We start from the raw sequence: 17,909 nt of genomic DNA on the forward strand, positions 1-17,909 counted from the left end.
GAGCAACCTGCAAAAAGCTATATTAGTTGTAATTGAAATCAAATTCATGTTTAATAATATCGACCACCTGCAATGGATACTTGATGAAAGTGCATACCATCATGTATGTGTTGAGATATCATTGAATTTGCTTTGAATGCACTATGCACGAGCGCAATTGAAGCATGGTTTTGACACATCTGCAATGTGAAAATGGCATTTTCTTTTAAAAAGTTGCAACTGTGTTCACCAAAAACATCAAGAAAGTTTTGCTTGTAACATCTCTAGTTTGTGTACATCCTGCTTTCTAAGACACATTGTTCTAAATCATTTTAGATATGCTGAAAAATTAAGTTTTTCTAAAAGACACATGTAACTAAATTGTTTTTTGCGGTGTTTGCATCGCAGCCTATGCATGCACCTTGTACGAACTGAGTGTGAAAGAATTCCGGACAAGCCTGTCATCAATGGTGGCTCGTGGAAAATTTGGCTACTCAATATACAGCAGCTGCGCATGACTTCTGTTTACTATGGAAAGGGAACTTCCCTGAACCACCTGGTTGCTGTGTTCAAGTAGCTCGCATGTTCAGGATGTTCACTAATAGGCCTTTTGTTTTTCTTTTAAAAACTCAGTGCTCTGAGGTGTGTGTGCAAAAGCCACCTTTGTAGATATCTAAGTGTTCAGGGGAACACAATGTGCAACAATAGTTATCACTGTCAGCCGTGTCCTTGTATAGGATTCAATAATGGTCTTATTAGTGACTGCAGCAGGTGGCCATGCGCGTAATAAAAATTTCAGCCAGTCACATTTCTACATAGAGTCAAAGAATTCTAGCATGCCTGTGCTCAGATATCCCGCTGGAAAGTACAATTGTGGCTTGTATCTTTATGCATACAGGACAGTGAGCACTAGCACACAGCTACTACTCCCTGAGGTGCTGCATATAATCTGATCATAGATCGAAGCCGTCGACAAGCATTATAATGGTTACCTTTTTACAACCGGCCGGAATAGCAAGCACTCACTGCTTGTCTCAACAAGGAGTAATGTTTTGGTGATCCTCGATGCCTTGCATGCGTAATCATGAAAAGCACAATTAACTTCCGAGAGGAATATCTCAGAGCACAAATATGCTCGAAAAATTTTTCGAAGTGGGAGTGTGTAAAAACACGACTTCCACAAACTGTTTTATTACAACATGCCCACTTATTGTAGACACTAAAATTTCTGTATTCTTAGTTCATTGGGCAGCTGATAGCATTATTGTTTTACTTTGTGTTCCCCTGGACAAATAACTTCTCTGCAAAGGCAATTTTCTGTTCTTATGGCTGAATTTTATTACAAGCACAAAGCGCGTCTCTGAATGTGTCAGTGCTTCTTTCTAAGGTTTTATGTCATGTTTAATTTATGTGTAATCTGCAGTTAGTCACCAAACATCAAAAGTTTTGCATTAAAATAAGGGTGTAGCAGATCAATGGTCTTATTTTCACTGTAATATTGACTGAATGATTTGTTTTCTTGTTCTTGTAACCTTATTTCATTGTCTTCTCTAATTGAATGCCGTAAGTACAATTAAGTGATTTTCTGATGTCATACCTAATCATACCTAACTTTGCCAATACTTAACCATTTGTGATATATTAGTGATACCTAACCATGTTTAACATTGTTAATGATGACTGACAGAAGGCATTTTGGAATACTGTAGCGTTTTTAACTTCAGTGTATCTCTTGTGCAAGTATTTTGGAATGGAATTAGAATTCGGAGTGTTGCTCAAATCACAATTTGATTGTTAAACACAGATTTCTGGTGAAACCCTATTATTTTTACTACTCATGGTTCTAGCATACCTAAATTTAGGGGTGAGAAACAAAATCAATATTTCAACTGCTGCTTTTTGGCTGTAACAAATGTTCCACCTTTACATCTTTGCTACTGGGCCAATGTGTTTGCTAAGCTTGCCTTCTGAATTTTGTTGCACTGATAGAAGTATGCTCGAAGAGAACAACTTGTGCCTTTTGTATGTGTGCAGGTTCCTGGACCAAGCATCTGGCCAGCCTCTTCATCGCTTTCTATAATTATAGTTTCTATAAAGCCTCCAAGTTTTGGTACAAAGTGTGCAGTCATTGTTATGTTTAATAAAGGTTACAAGTATGCAAAAAGTTTTGTTGCAATTCTGCATTTACTTTTGGATGTGCAGTATAATGCATTCAAGGCAACACCAGAAACAATAGCGAGTTGACGCTTAAAAGCCCGTCTTGTCGCCAAGCAAAAAAGATTATTTTAATGATAGATGACATTCACTGATTCATTCTTTCAACAATTATGGCACCATTTATGCTGATCAGAAGAGTGCCAGCAATAATTTGATACTAAATCATGTTGTTCCTATTTGTAACTCTCGACAGTGAACAGCTAAATGCACCGATTGTAAAAAGCTGACATGGTGCAGAAAATTAACTACGGGAAACGCTCAACAAGCTGCTTTGCTTTAAAAATACTTGTCTAAAAAGGTGCTAAATGATCTAGCAAAAGTCTTTTTTATAATCTTGGCAAGACGTTTGCTAGGCTTCTGATAATATAAGTATAGTAAACGTTTAAAATGGTTCTTTAAGAAATCTACAGAGACGTTTTTTAGACGTCTTGCAAGATGTTTTCTAGCTGTTTAATAATGGGGCGTTGGCACAGTTACAAGAGGTTTTCAAGCTGCTTAGGTTTAAATAACATCTCAACAAGACTTCTTATATCCTTTCGGAATATCCTTTTTGGACATTTACTAGATTTGTTTACCTTTTTTTGCATTTCAAGGGTCATCGCACCAGTTTGAATTATTTCGTGAAAGTATCAAGATGAAAACCACCGGTAAAAGAACCGCTAAACAAAAGAGCATGATTATACGTGTGCTTGTCGGCCAGCAAGACGGGGAATTGTTGCAGGTAAGTTGCAGTTGTCCCGTACGAAGCACGGAAAAAGCGCAATGAGGGTGTCTTTTCATATTACGTATGTGTAACACGCCAACACGACGACAGGCTATCAATGTGGAACAGCGTATAGTCAGGTATCATAGCTAAGAAGTAACACGCAGATATCGTTGAATTTTAGTTCATCTGTAGACTGCGTCCACGTAATAGTGGTAATACTGTGTTAACCGCGAGAGGCTGGATAGGTGGGGTTATCTGGAGGCGCGAAACACAACCTGGCAAACAGGAAACGTATTCTGTTTCTCCGCTGATGCTCATTCCAGATAGCTATATTGCATTGACCCCTCTTCTTATACCTGAATATTTTGCATGCCAAAACACCAATATAGCTAACTGAGACACACGAGTGAACATGAATGAAGCGTGCATCCTCGGTCACCTCTGCAGTGCTGCTTGGAATGGCATTCATTTCTGAATCACTGTTCTACAAAAGGTCAATCGAAGCAAAAATAATTCGCGACATCGCTAATTGCGGGGATTCCAAGCTCCAGACTATCGTATTGAACCCGACACGGCCGTTTGTGGGGCGACGACAGTAATGCAGGTGACAAGGCATGACTGAATGCTTCAGCTTAGTAGACGAAATGTTTGTGGAGCTGCTGAGCCCGACGTCGCACTTTTTTGTGGAGATGTGCTCAGCTGCGGTAGAGTGTACTGGAAGTGTTGAGTGGCGTGACCGCACCTCGCCGCCCGATGCCTTCCGCGTTGCCTGTAGCGTCGACGCTTCAGTCGAATAGTACTGAAAGAGCCACGCGCCACGAGCAGGAACTGCTATGCACTTCGGCTTCTTCAGTGTGCTTTTTAGGGGCGAAGTTTCTTAAAGCGGCACCCATACGTCCCTCGCAGTCGCAGTCGTAGTCGTAGTCGTAGTCGTAGTGTGTAACCAGTGTTACACTTTGACCTGCAAGGTGGTGCCGGTGGGAGATTTCTCTTGTGCTTTAAAGAACAATAAAAAGTTCGCGGCGTGCGCGTTACTAAAAGCCGATTGCTCCTGTCTCTCATTCCCTGTTAGCAGTCATTGGCAGGTACATTAAGCAATATCTGACAAGAAAGGGTTGCTACGTTATACTCGCTGGGTGTAATCTCCTTAATTTTTGGAAAGGTTTAGCGAGCGTTGAGCCGCTGTGCCATGAATACAATGAACTAGTAAATACCGAGGTGGGCTTGGTGTCTGTGCCACTGCACGGATCACTAATCAATTCGCTCCCGCTATGCAGATGGTCCGTTACGTCATCGCTCATCTGCTGCTACCTGCGCTTGCGCATGCGGTAGCGCCGGCGGAACATGGCTTCAGCTGTCCTGGAAGCGACGAAGGCAGCGCATGCCCTCTGCCTATCGTCAAATGCCTGGCTCGACCAGAAGAGGGACTCTGGGCAGCTGAGCTCAACCAAGCCTGGACGGTTGCATCATCATCGACATCCACGAGCCCGACACCTATAAAAGAACAAGGACCTTCAACGGAGCGCTGTGGGCTTGGTGTCTGTGCCACTGCACGGATCACTAATCAATTCGCTCCCGCTATGCAGATGGTCCGTTACGTCATCGCTCATCTGCTGCTACCTGCGCTTGCGCATGCGGTAGCGCCGGCGGAACATGGCTTCAGCTGTCCTGGAAGCGACGAAGGCAGCGCATGCCCTCTGCCTATCGTCAAATGCCTGGCTCGACCAGAAGAGGGACTCTGGGCAGCTGAGCTCAACCAAGCCTGGACGGTTGCATCATCATCGACATCCACGAGCCCGACACCTATAAAAGAACAAGGACCTTCAACGGAGCGCTGTGGGCTTGGTGTCTGTGCCACTGCACGGATCACTAATCAATTCGCTCCCGCTATGCAGATGGTCCGTTACGTCATCGCTCATCTGCTGCTACCTGCGCTTGCGCATGCGGTAGCGCCGGCGGAACATGGCTTCAGCTGTCCTGGAAGCGACGAAGGCAGCGCATGCCCTCTGCCTATCGTCAAATGCCTGGCTCGACCAGAAGAGGGACTCTGGGCAGCTGAGCTCAACCAAGCCTGGACGGTTGCATCATCATCGACATCCACGAGCCCGACACCTATAAAAGAACAAGGACCTTCAACGGAGCGCTGTGGGCTTGGTGTCTGTGCCACTGCACGGATCACTAATCAATTCGCTCCCGCTATGCAGGTTGGTGAGCCCTACGTTGTCTTTTCGAAAAGATCTGGTAATTACTTTCTGGTACAGCTGCCAAGCCCGCATTGCTGTATGGTTATTATTGCCGAGTGTGTCCATGTAATTCGTGCACTACTAATTCTAGCTGGGGATGTTGAAACTAACCCTGGCCCTTCAAATATCTCTGAGAACCTTCTTGCTGAATTGCGTAAGCTATCTACAGGTCAAACACAACTAATTGCAGAAGTACAGGGCTTGAAGTCTCAGCTCGGTAACACCGATAAAACAATTGGCGAACTGAACAAAAGATTATCAGACCTTGAAAGTCATTATCAGTCTCTGGTACCACTTCGAAAAGAAATAGAAGTCCTGCGCGTTAACACGGAGCAGACCTCCTGCAGAATCTTTGCACTAGAAGCCCGTATTGATGACGCTGAAAATCGCTCAAGGCGAAACAACCTAATATTTTACGGTATCCCGGACCCTTCCGCATCTGAAACATTTTCTGAATCGGAGCGGCTGGTAATGAATCTTTGCCGGGACAACCTACAGGTTCACTTAGAACCAAGAGATATCGAACGCGCGCATCGTCTCGGTCGACATTCACCTGAACGCTCCCGGCCCATAATCGTGAAGATTGCTCTGCACAAGACAAAAACTGCAATATTATCGAATGGTCGCAAGCTTAAGGGGACAAGTTACGGCATAGGTGAAGACTTCTCACGCTCAGTCCAAAATGCTAGAAAACAACTAATTGCTTTTGCGAGAAGTAACAACAAGCCATTTTCAATGCACTTCAAAACACTGCACATGAATCAGAAGCGCTACATTTTCGACGCCGAATCAAACACCGTCAAAGAACTATCGTAGCAATCAAGCCACCGGGAAAAAAAAACGACCGCTGTTGCGGTTACTAGCAAAACTCTTTCACTTTCTGTTATTTACACTAACATTCGCAGTTTCCTACCCAAACGGGAACTTATATCTAGCACTGTATCATCCTCTGAAAGCAATGTGCTATTACTTACCGAAACGTGGTTAACTGATGACATCCGTGATGACGAAGTTCTGTCAGAATTACCAAACTTCCAGTTGTACAGGAATAACCGCGCATCTACTCGTGGTGGCGGTGTACTCATTGCTGTTCACGAGCAATTATCTTGCTCAGTCGTACATATTAAAACAGAGCTAGAAATGCTCTGGGTACTTATTAAGGCACATCCTCAGTCCGTTGTACTGGGCGTTTGCTACCGACCACCCCGTGCTAGTTCCAATTTTAGCAACCAACTTAATCAGGCCATGTGCCAGCTCACGTCTGCTCATCCAAACGCGCACGTACTTTTATTCGGTGATTTTAACTTCCCACAAATAGAATGGCGCACCAGCAATGTGCATTCATCTACGGGTGTAGGTGAAGCTAATGCGTTTCTTGATATTTGCCTAAACTTCAACATGACCCAACTAGTCACAGAGCCAACACGTGTATCGCAAGATACAGCCAGTGTCCTGGATCTGATACTAACCAACAATCCTGAAAGCCTGTCACGCATTCACTATCTACCCGAAATCAGTGACCATAAGACAATTCACGCCACTTTTTCTTTTCAACCGCTTAAACGAGAAACCTACAAAAAAACGATCCATCTATATGACAGAGGGGATTACGAAACAATAAACGAAGCTCTTAGCGCATTCTTCCACACTTTCCAAGCAACTTTACATCAACACACAGTAGATACGAATTGGACCCGCTTTATCGGTAAACTGACGGAGCTAACCGATAAATTCATACCTAAAGTCAGCTTCACAAGCACCTGCAACAAACCCTGGTTTACTAAAAATCTAAAACGCCTTGAAAATAAAAAGAAACGTTTATTCCGATCTGCCAAACGTGCAGGTCAACCGAGTGTATGGGATAGGTACTATGAGGCTGACCGCAATTATCTTTTAGCCCTGCGCAAAGCAAAAAACTTCTTCTATAACACAGACCTACCCAAGCTACTGCAGACTAATCCCAGACAGTTCTGGAAAACACTTAAGGCTGACAAACCGCGTGACACTGTACTAACCCTTGAATCTGGTGAAGCTATTACTGACGGGGAATGTGCGAATCTATTCAACGCTTCTTTTGCTACAGTTTTTACTGATGAACCAAGCATACACTCCCGCATACCTTCACTTGGCTTTAATTGTAATCATGACATGCCAGCAATCAATTTCTGCGCAAATGGAATATTGTCTATAATAGAAAAAATGAAATTGTCATCCTCTGCGGGCATGGATGGTATCAATTCCAAAATTCTAAAAAATGTTAAAGAGAGTGCTTCGCTTTTTCTTGCTCTAATATTTTCCCAGTCCCTTTCCTCAGGAATCATCCCATGTGACTGGAAGATAGGGAAGGTCGTTCCGGTCTTCAAATCAGGCGATAGAAACTCTCCACTTAACTATCGCCCCATCTCCCTAACAAGCGTCCCCTGCAAGATCATGGAGCATGTCATCTACTCCCACATAATGAATTTTCTCGACAGCAATAATTTTTTTCACCCTTCACAACACGGCTTCCGCAAGGGGTTGTCGTGTGAAACACAGCTGGCAGCCTTCTTGCATGACATTCATACTAACCTCGACGTTAACGTGCAAACTGATGCCGTTTTTCTTGATTATGCTAAAGCATTCGATAAGGTGCCTCATCAACGATTGTTCGCTAAACTTTCCCAACTAAATTTACATCCCACCGTCATAAAATGGATAATAGAGTTCCTTACTAATCGATCACAACGCGTCGCTGTAAATAACCACCTGTCTACTGCCATCCCAGTAACATCAGGTGTCCCTCAAGGCTCCGTCCTTGGCCCGCTACTATTTTTAATCTATATTAACGACTTACCTTTGCATGTAACCAGTAATATACGTATGTTCGCAGATGACTGCGTTGTCTACCGCACAATACTAAACACCTCTGACCAGTTAACCTTAGAGAACGATCTTACTAACGTTTCGAAATGGTGTACCACTTGGTTAATGACACTAAACGTAAATAAATGCAAAACTATGTCATTTACGCGTAGCAATAATCCGCTCATATTTCCGTACACAATCAACAGCTTACCCCTAGAACTGACTAACTCTTATAAATACCTAGGTGTCACCGTGACTAGCGATCTGATCTGGCGTACGCATGTCCAAAACATCATTTCATCGTCTAACAAAACCTTAGGCTTTTTAAAACGTCACCTCAAAAGTGCTCCAATGCAAGTAAGATTACTTGCCTACACATCACTAGTGCGACCGAAATTGGAATACGCATCCGCCATCTGGGACCCGCACCAAGCATACCTCATCTGCGCTCTAGAATCAGTTCAAAACCGTGCAGCTCGCTTCATTCATTCTTCGTATTCATACGACATCAGCGTCACATCACTAAAATTACTATCCAATCTTCCATCGCTCGCTCTTCGTCGGCGCATTTCTTCTCTTTGTCTTTACCATAAATTTTTTCACAGTTCAATCCTGCATCAACCATCTTACATCAAACCCGCAACACGCATATCAGCCAGGACAAGCCACACGCAGCAGGTTTCATTAATGCGCGCTCGAACATCAACATTTCTCGCGTCATTTTTTTCCCGCACAGCAAAAGACTGGAACGACCTCCCTTTTTCCATTGTCGACATAATATGTCCATCTTCTTTTGCACAACATGTCACTGACCATCTTCTAACAAATAACTTTTAAGTGCTTTTTTGAATTACATGTTGGTTACGTGTGTTATTTATTGTACATGCATATTTCCTTGTAATATGAAGAAATGTATATAGTTGAAACCCATGTATTGATTACGTTTGTTAAATATTATTCCCACCCCTTATGTAATACCCCCATTGGGGGTCTTTAAGGAAAATAAACTGACTGACTGACTGACTGACTGACCATGAAGTCTAGGTGGTAAAAGGTGGGAAGTAGATATGAAGCACAAGTCATAAGAAAGTAAAAGCACAATTCTCTTGTCTCTCATTTCCCTCATTTCCCATTAGCAGCCATTGGCATGTACATTGAGCACTATCTGACAGGAAAAGGTTGGTATTTTATACTCGCTGGGCGTAACCTCCTTGGTTTTAGAAAGGTTCAGTGAGCGTTGGGCCGCAGTGCCATGAATGCCGTGCACTCGAGGTGGTCAAAAGTGGGAGGTAGATTCGAAGCGCAAGCAGTAAAAAAGTGTGCGTGTGCCACCTCTCGGTTAGTCCTTGGAATGTCCGCTGGATGGCGGTGCTTTTATATGGGGAATATATGATGAAAAGATGCGCGATGGTGGTAGTTGGAGTGTTGAATAGATGGACGAACGGACACACAGACAGATGCATGGACGGACGCAAGAATGGCTGCACGGGCGGATGGTCGCATGGACGGACGAAGGAGTGGATGCATGGACGAAAGCAGGGACGGACGCACAGATGAACATGCGGACGCACGAACAGACGCACGCACGGACGGGCGGGTGGACGCACAGCGGGCCACACAGATGCACGCATGGATGGACAGAAGCAAAAACGAATGGACAGACGGATGCTTCGCCCCACTATCCATCATTCACTCCGTGGATATGCTGCCATTTTTTTAGCTGGCTTGTAGCCTGTAGAGAACCCCGGGACGAAGCATTGACTGTTTTGGCGTCATGAGAGTGCATACAGAAGCATTGGTGTCAGAGTGTCACCACAATAAAAAAAAAACGAAGACGAACGCGCCCGACAAAAACTGTCGGAAACGTGCAAACAATGTTGGATGGATTAATTGATGTGGCTGTACCTTTTAGATCGGGCAGTGGCTAACGCCACCGAGCCGTAGTACATGGTGAAGCAAAAACTAGATTTTTTCCTTAGTATAGTGAGGTTGAGGACTCGTACTTTGCAGTTGAAGGGTACAGTTTTCACTCGTGTCTTGACTTTAGCCACCAATAAGATAACCTCCTTCAAAGTAATTCTACCCACTTAAAGTCTATTTTGCCCTCCCTGTCCCTAAACCCCAGTGCATTGAAAAAGTCTGCGTTTCAGCCAGAGTCTGGCCTTCATCAGTATTAAGGAAGAGTGTGTTGGTGTTCAGCTTTATACAATCTTAAATCAGAGAGGGAGAGAGAAAAAGAAGAAGAAAAAATAAGAAGATAAGGTGGACTCCCCCGGGCATTCCTTTCACTCTTCTTTACCCCTCCCTCTCTCTCTTTTTGTCCTTTTCACCTTTAGGATGTCTGTGGTCTGCGTATCCTTCCTTTCACTAACGCATTGTTCCCGACCAGACGGCGCCTTCTGGCTCTGGCGGTTCGGTGTAGGAGAAAAAGAGATTTTTTTAAGAAGTTTAAGCCTTTAACTACTCAGCACCTCGTCGACATCTCGTCGTAAAAAGAGGGGCGCCGCATATTGCTGCCGAGGCCGGCAAGCGGGTGCAATGGCAGTTCTTGTCCGCTTCTTGATTGCGCTTGCCGTAGGGGCCTCCCGACTGTGCACAGGGTTGCTGTTGGGCATGTCAAGTTTGGCCCAATTGATCGGATTGTGAGGTAAAAACAGAAACATACGACAGCTGTACTTTGGAAGAGTAGTTACACTTGGAATTATTTTGAGTTGTCCAGTGTCCTTTGCAGCTGCAGTGCCGTGCACTCAGTTAATTTTTCATTATTGCCGTTATTGTTTTCTAATGCTTTAATTGCTTAAAGTGTACCCGGATTATTATTCATTCCTCCATCGAGGTTGATAAATTGGTGAATAAGGTTTGACTCTCGTTGTTCAAGTTCTCGGTTTGTATTAAATCCTGTCTTCAGGAGCGTTAGTGATAGTTTGTCGAATGCATAGTCGGAAAGATTGAGATGTTTTGATAGGGGTAGTTTGGGGCTGATTACGCATGCACGCTGTGATTACTGAAGCGAATTCCCGAATGACACCAGCTCACTCGTACCAACATGAAAAATGAGTGTGGTCACAGATCGTGGTACGCCAGCAATCTCTTTCTCGATGTCAAATGTGGAGGCTCCTCGGATGGACACGATCGCAAGTGTCGTCTTCTCATGTGGGTTGAAATGCCGGTGCAAATACCTTGTTTCCGAGTTTTCGAAGATGGCTGATGTTGGTGTATGTTTAGGAAACTTCCGAGAAATCTGCTTGACTGGAGGTGCTCCTGTGGCCGCTTTTGTGTAGGCAGGCATGGTGGGTGAGTGGCCGTAGCGTTGCAAGTAGTCAAGTAGATCCTCCGTGAGCAGTCACAACGTGGTTTATTTCGATGTTTCGGCCGAGATTCTGGCCTTTATCAGGATTGAGGGTACAGTTTTTATTGCTCAGATTTATACAATCCTAAATCAGAGAAGCAGAGAGAGAAAGAGGAAAAAAGTTTCGCTCCAATAATCACAGAGCCCATGCGAAATCAGCCTCAAATCTACCCCTATCAAAACATCTCAATCTTCCCGACCATGCATTCGACAAACTATCAGTAATGCTCTTATAGATTGGATTTAAATCAAACCGAGAACTTGAACAACGCGAGTCATACCTTATCCACCGATTTAACACCCTCACAAGAATAAATGAGAATCCGGGTACAGTTGCAGCAATGAAAGGATTAGAAAACAATAACGGCAATAATGAAAAAATAGGAGGAAGAGGAGGAGAAAGAAAGTTTAGGCGGAAAGACAGGGAGGTTAGCCAGTTCTTAGACCGGCTGGTTACCCTGTGCTAGAGAAAGGGGTGAAGGGAATGAAAGATGTTAAAAAGAAACGTCGCGAAAAGAGGGAGAAACTAAAAAAAATATAAAAAATTGCGACAGAGGAAAGGCAACATCAAAGAGTATAAGACACTAAACTCTGCCTCTGAGGCCAGTTGTCCGCAAAAAGCGCAGAAAAGTTTTCAATGCCTTCTGGGCTGAGGATGGGCTCGACCAATGACGCAGAATCCTTTGTTTCGACAAAGGCCGATCGTCTTGTCTATCCAGAGCTGCAGTGAGTTCTTGTCTTTGCACGTTGAAATGAGTGCACTCACACAGAAGGTGCGCGATGGTTTCTTCGCAACTGCAGTAAGTGCATGTAAGGGAGCTGGCCATCCCAATGAGATAGGAGTATGCGTTCGTGAAGGCCACTCCAAGCCACAGGCGGCATAGAAGAGTCTCCTCAGCACGAGATATCCTTGGGGGAAGACGAAGCTGCAGATCGGGATCCAAGTTATGCAGGCACGCGTTTGTGAAGTCTGTTGAGTTTCACTGTACCAGTGTGAGGTCACGTGCAAGCGAACGAAGTCTTGTAGCTGCGTCGGTTCTTGAGAACGGGATGGCTGTGTATTGGGTACCATCGTGTGCAGATCTAGCGGCCTCATCTGTATGGTCATTGCCATATATACCGCAATGACATGGTATCCACTGATACACTATGCTGTGCTGTTTTTCGATTGCTTGGTGATGAAGAAGCCTTATTTCAGCTACTAACTGTTCATTAGGTCCACGGCGAAAGGGTGACATAAGACATTGAAGAGATGCCTTCGAGCCCGAGAAGATAGACGAAATTACCGAAGGTTCTTTCACTATAAACTCAAGCCATTCTTGATGTCATGGAAAATGTTGGATTAGGAGTCGGTTTTACCAAAAGATTCACAGCTATCTGAAAGGCAGAACTTTCTTTGTACAGAAGGAAATAGCACAACAACGCACCATTGCAACCGTCGAGGTGTGCCTCAAGGCGGTGTTCTTAGCCCCACACTTTTCAATCTAACGCTACTCGGCCTGGTTGACGCACTTCCAGAATCTGTCCATCTATCAATATATGCAGATGACATCTGCATCTGGGCGTCAGGCGTAACACGCCTTCATTTGCGTGCTCGGCTTCAGAGAGCGGCTACGATAGCGACAAAGTACCTGGAAGAACGGGGACTAGAGCTGTCATCAGAGAAATGCTCGCTTATAGCATTCACGCATAAAGCTATGAGCCCATATGTTATTAAAATCAACGGACACACGATCAACTACGTGAAGACCCACCGATTCCTCGGAGTCATAGTTGATCGCGACCTCTCCTGGAGCCCTCACATCGCCCACATGAAAACTAAACTCACCATGATCACCCACATACTGAGGTTTCTTGCTGGAAAAACGTGGGGTGCATCGGTACGAGCAATGCTCCAACTCTACACTGTTCTGTTCCTCGGTTATATGCGATACAGCTTACTCGTGCTTTGCGGCATCCGAAGAACAAACTTGCGCGTCCTGCAGTCGATCCATGCCCAAGCCCTGAGAATATGCCTTGGTCTCCCGAGATGCGCGTCTACAGCAGCGACAGTCATCATTGCCCGTGATTATCCAGTCAACGCATACATCCGCGTAGACGGTTTGAGAATGCACATAAGACATTTCGCTCGGCTTCCATCTCATCACCTCGCCTCACTTCGAACTTCCAGGCCCCACTCAGCGTTCAGCGCAACTGTAGCTCAGCATTGCGCAGTGCTTCCATTGCATTTCACGCATGCAGCACAGCCGCCGATACCATTATGGTACCTACACCCACTCAAAGCCCTTCTTACAATTCCTGGCATCCAAAATAAGAAAAAGTCGTCGCATCTAGCCCTGAAACAGGCCGCACTACTTTTCCTGCAAGAGAAGCACAACGGACGCCTTCACACTTACATGGACGGCTCGGTGTCTTCAGTAAGCTCTGCAGGGGCGGTGGTTATTCCCGCGAGGCACATCACAATGAAATTCATGACATCTCATTTGACGTCATCGACAGCTGCAGAACTTGCAGCCATACGTGCAGCTCTGGAATGAAAAAATAACCGAGTGCACGGCTCTGCAGCTGCGAAGGGCACTGGACAAATCAAAATAATTCTAAGTATAACGAGTCTTCCTAAGTACAGCTGTCATATGTTTCTGTTTTTACATCACTATCCCATCAATTGTGCCAGACATGAAAGCCCAACAGCAACCCTGTGCACAGTTGGGAGGCCCCTACTGCACGCGTAATCCAGAAGTGGGCAAGAACTGCCATTGCACCCACTTGCTAGCATCTGCGGCAATACTAGCGCCCCTCTTTCTACGACTAGATGTCGACGAGGCGCTGAGTAGTTAAAGGCTTAAACTTCTTAAAAAAGCTGTTTTTCCCCACACCTAACCACCAGAGCAATGACGCGCCGTCTGTTCGGGAACAATGCGTTAGCAGACTGCAGACATCCTAAACGTAAAAAAGGAAAAAGGAAGAGAGGTAGATGGGAAGGGTAAGGAAGAGTGAAAGGGGGCGCCCGGGGGTAGTCCTCCTCATATGCTGCTCCTCTTTCTTTTTTTGCTTTTTCCTTTCATTTTTTCTCTTTCTCTATCTCCCCCTCTGATTTAAGATTGTGTAAAACTGAGCACCAACAAATTGTCCTTTAATCCTGATGAAGGCAGACTGTGGCTGAAACGTCGAAATAAAGCATCTTGTGATCGCTCACGGAGCGCTCACAACGCGGCTATACTCTTTAATATATATATATATATATATACATATATTGGGAGTAATAGTTCCATAGGCCAGTTAGTCTTCGTGAAGGTATGGGATATGGCACAACGGGAGCGCTGTCAACAAGGATAAATATATTTATTTCCCAACACTTATATATATATATATATATATATATATATATATGTAAATATGTGAAATGTAACAGACAGTAGTGCCAAGGAATTTATAGGGGAAGTTATTAAAACAAATGAAATGTAAATAACAAGAAAAGTGGGTGAAAAAATAACCAGCCGTTAGCAGGAATCGAATCTACGACCTTCGAATAACGCGTTCGAGAACATCGAACGCGTTATTCGAAGGTCGTAGGTTCGATTCCTGCTCACAGCTGGTTATTTCTTCACCAACTTTTTTTTTTCTTCATATTTACACTCCATTGGTTCTAATAACTTCCACTATACATTCCTTGGCATTACTGTCTGTTAGATCTCAATATTATTGTGTCAAAACACGGGAAAACTAGCCTTTAGGTATATGCTTCTTTCCCTTATATATATATATATATATATATATATATATATATATATATATATATATATATATATATATATATATATATATATATATATATTATGTGTGTGTGTATGTGTACATATAGAAGGAATGTGAATTTCTGAAAACAAGATGCACCACTGCCTGCCTACACTTTTGACACTTAATATTAGAACTACGCTTATAATACAAAACATCCTCATAAATTTGCTCCCTTGCAATGACATTACGCCAATAGAATATTTTGAAAGCAGCACAGCTTAAGCAGTTCATACGAAATGAGAGCTGATTACAATTAATTTACGCAGATTAACAGACGGGCTATTATCCAGTCGGCACTTTTAATTGTTGTGTTCTTTTCAATAAGTTTATTATGTAATTAGCCTTTCGGAAAGCAATCTTTATTATCTTCCGCAAAACTGGCAAGATAAAACCAAATTTTTACCGATGCGATGTAAATTTTGTAACAACGTTACTTATACTCGGGCTTCTCGTGAAACAATCGAGTGCATGTGGGCTCATATGAGGAACACTGTGCCTTGGATATCTGAGAGACTGCCGACAAAATGAGCGCATAATTTATTCGCAGTTTCGATACTTCTCTCCTTGCCTTCAGTTCACCAGTAGCCACTTATGATGTAACGCAGCTCAAAGCGCTGATTGAATAAGAGGCTAGGTGGTTCCGTGGAAATTCTGATTGTCTGCAACAGTGAATGTATCGACGAAATTTCGGCGTGCCTGCATATTCACTTGTGCACCATGGCACGTAGCAGATGCGTCCACTGATAAACGCTCAAAAACGCAAAAACGCGCTAAGAACGAGCAATTACACGCTTTCTCGGGCTAAGCGCGCGCAATCCCAACGCAGACGCTTCTGAGATCTTCAGTACCATGGAACTACAGCGCCACTGCTACTGTAACTCACCGGAGAATCAGCCGAGAAGTGGCGCGGCTGCCTCGTTCACTCCACTGCCCCCTTCTAGTGCACTGTAACGGCGGCCATACTAAGTCCCATTTTAATTCTCACGTAGCCGGAAAAAAAGACAGCTCAAAAAAGACTGCATCGTAGACAATTACGATGCAGGCTACTTTGCTGTCTAAATAAGATCGCAGCTCAGCAAATCGCTCAAATAGATCGAATCACGCCGGAATGGTCATCTGCACACAAGGACACGCTTCCCCAGATGCTCAATGGGAGTGACGTTCACTTGTTTTTGCTTTTAACACAGAATAGGCCAGAAAATACAACTGCTATGTTTGTTTATTTTAGCTTTTTCTTCACGACGCGAAGTGGCGCACTGTCGCGTAAGCTTTTGTAGTAGAGCTTAGACTTTCTTTCTTTTTCGTAGTGCAGCGCTCGAGTTTAGTAATTATCGAGAATAGGGACAATTGGTGTCAGGAAGACGTGGTTAAAAAGACTGTGAAGTGTTCAGGATGTGGAGTGGTTTTGAAATTAGGCCCTAGTGTAGAAGCGGATGGAGAAGAGGCTGACGCGAAGTGTAGGCAATGTGAGGTCGAGGAAAAAATGGGGAAAATGATGGTTGCCCAGAGCGAACTGCTGATGAAAATCGCCGAGCTCGAGACTACGTTCGCGACAGAGCACGAGAAATCGAGGGCAATGGGAGAAACACTGAAGTCCACCGAGGAAGCACTAGCGAAGCTGAACAAAGAAGCGGCCTACAGAGCGAACAGCAGGGAACCAGCAACCAGAAAGGGGGAGAAGGAAGAGCAAGCAAGCTTGGAAAAAAGAGGTTCAGCCGGTTCAATTGTCGCAAGGCCGAGCTTCAGTGAAGTAGTGGTGGGGCTGGGAGATGACAAAGCAGCCGGCGTCACAGGTGCAAATAGCCCCCAGGTGCAGAACGCTCCAGCTGAAAAGTCACAGCATGTGATAATCGCCGGGGACTCGAATTTAAATCGATGCACAGAAGCCATCAAAGAGAGGGTAAGAGGTGACAAGAGGATTGCAGTAGGGGTGTTCCCAGGACGCAAGCTTGAAGCAGTCATGAGGCAAGCAAGCGCAAAACTCAAAACTAAAGCTGATGGACAAAACCTCGTGATAATTTCAGGCGGTTTAAACGATGACTTAAATGAAGATACAGCAGGACTAGCAGCCACACTGGCGAAAGGCGTCGATGACATGCGCGCCCCTTCTCCTAAGGTACAGGTAGTGATATGCACGATACCGGAGGTACCGGTGCGTGATAGACACCTGCAAAAAGCGGTTGTCTACGCAAACCAAGAGATATGGCGGGTGAGTCGAGAGAAAGGCTTTGAGGTGGTGTAAATAATCAGAGAGGTGCATAGGTGGGGCGGTTTTCAACGAGACAGAATTCACTTCGATGAACGGCTAGGCCATGAGGTGGGCTGGTGGCTTGCAGGACGCGCAGTAGCTTTTTTGGGGGGCAAGCGAGCCCTTCGGGGTGCAGGATAGCTAGTAACAAGGAAAACAACCAGGGAGACTCTTCGACAGGTGGTATGGACAGATACGATTCCAAAGTGGCACCAGTATCTAAGAGAGGTAGAGTCCGGGGCATAAATAGACGTAGCCACAAGCGCCGAGCCAATTCAGACATAGGGTATATTAACATGCAGGGTGGTAGAAACAGGCTCAACTGGGAAGAGATGGAAGAACAGCTAAGGGAAGAGAGGCCGATGGTATACGGTTTTGTAGAAACACATTTCAGGGACATGAAACAACTTCCGAACAATCTGGACTACGCGTGGGAATATTGTAATAGAACAGAAGGCAGCAGAAAGGGGGGTGGTTTGGGGCATTCATTCATAAAAGTACAGACTGGGAAAGGGTCAAGCAGGA

The 17,909-nt window shown here is 44.6% G+C and overlaps 1 protein-coding gene across 1 annotated transcript; it reads left to right on the forward strand.

The window, feature by feature from the left end:
- Positions 1 to 4,305: 4,305 nt before the first annotated feature.
- LOC142806995 (uncharacterized) lies at positions 4,306 to 9,020 on the forward strand. Its single transcript, XM_075891317.1, has one exon. It carries the CDS (start codon positions 4,483 to 4,485, stop codon positions 5,959 to 5,961), a length of 1,479 nt encoding a protein of 492 aa, XP_075747432.1. The 5' UTR covers positions 4,306 to 4,482; the 3' UTR covers positions 5,962 to 9,020.
- The last annotated feature ends 8,889 nt before the right edge of the window (positions 9,021 to 17,909 follow it).

The sequence above is a fragment of the Rhipicephalus microplus genome, chromosome 1 (genome assembly GCF_043290135.1).
Source record: "Rhipicephalus microplus isolate Deutch F79 chromosome 1, USDA_Rmic, whole genome shotgun sequence".
NCBI lineage: Eukaryota > Metazoa > Arthropoda > Arachnida > Ixodida > Ixodidae > Rhipicephalus > Rhipicephalus microplus.

Bases quoted from the DNA above. Each gene is read 5' to 3' on its own strand.
- LOC142806995 (XM_075891317.1), top strand. From the start codon at position 4,483: ATGCAGATGGTCCGTTACGTCATCGCTCATCTGCTGCTACCTGCGCTT.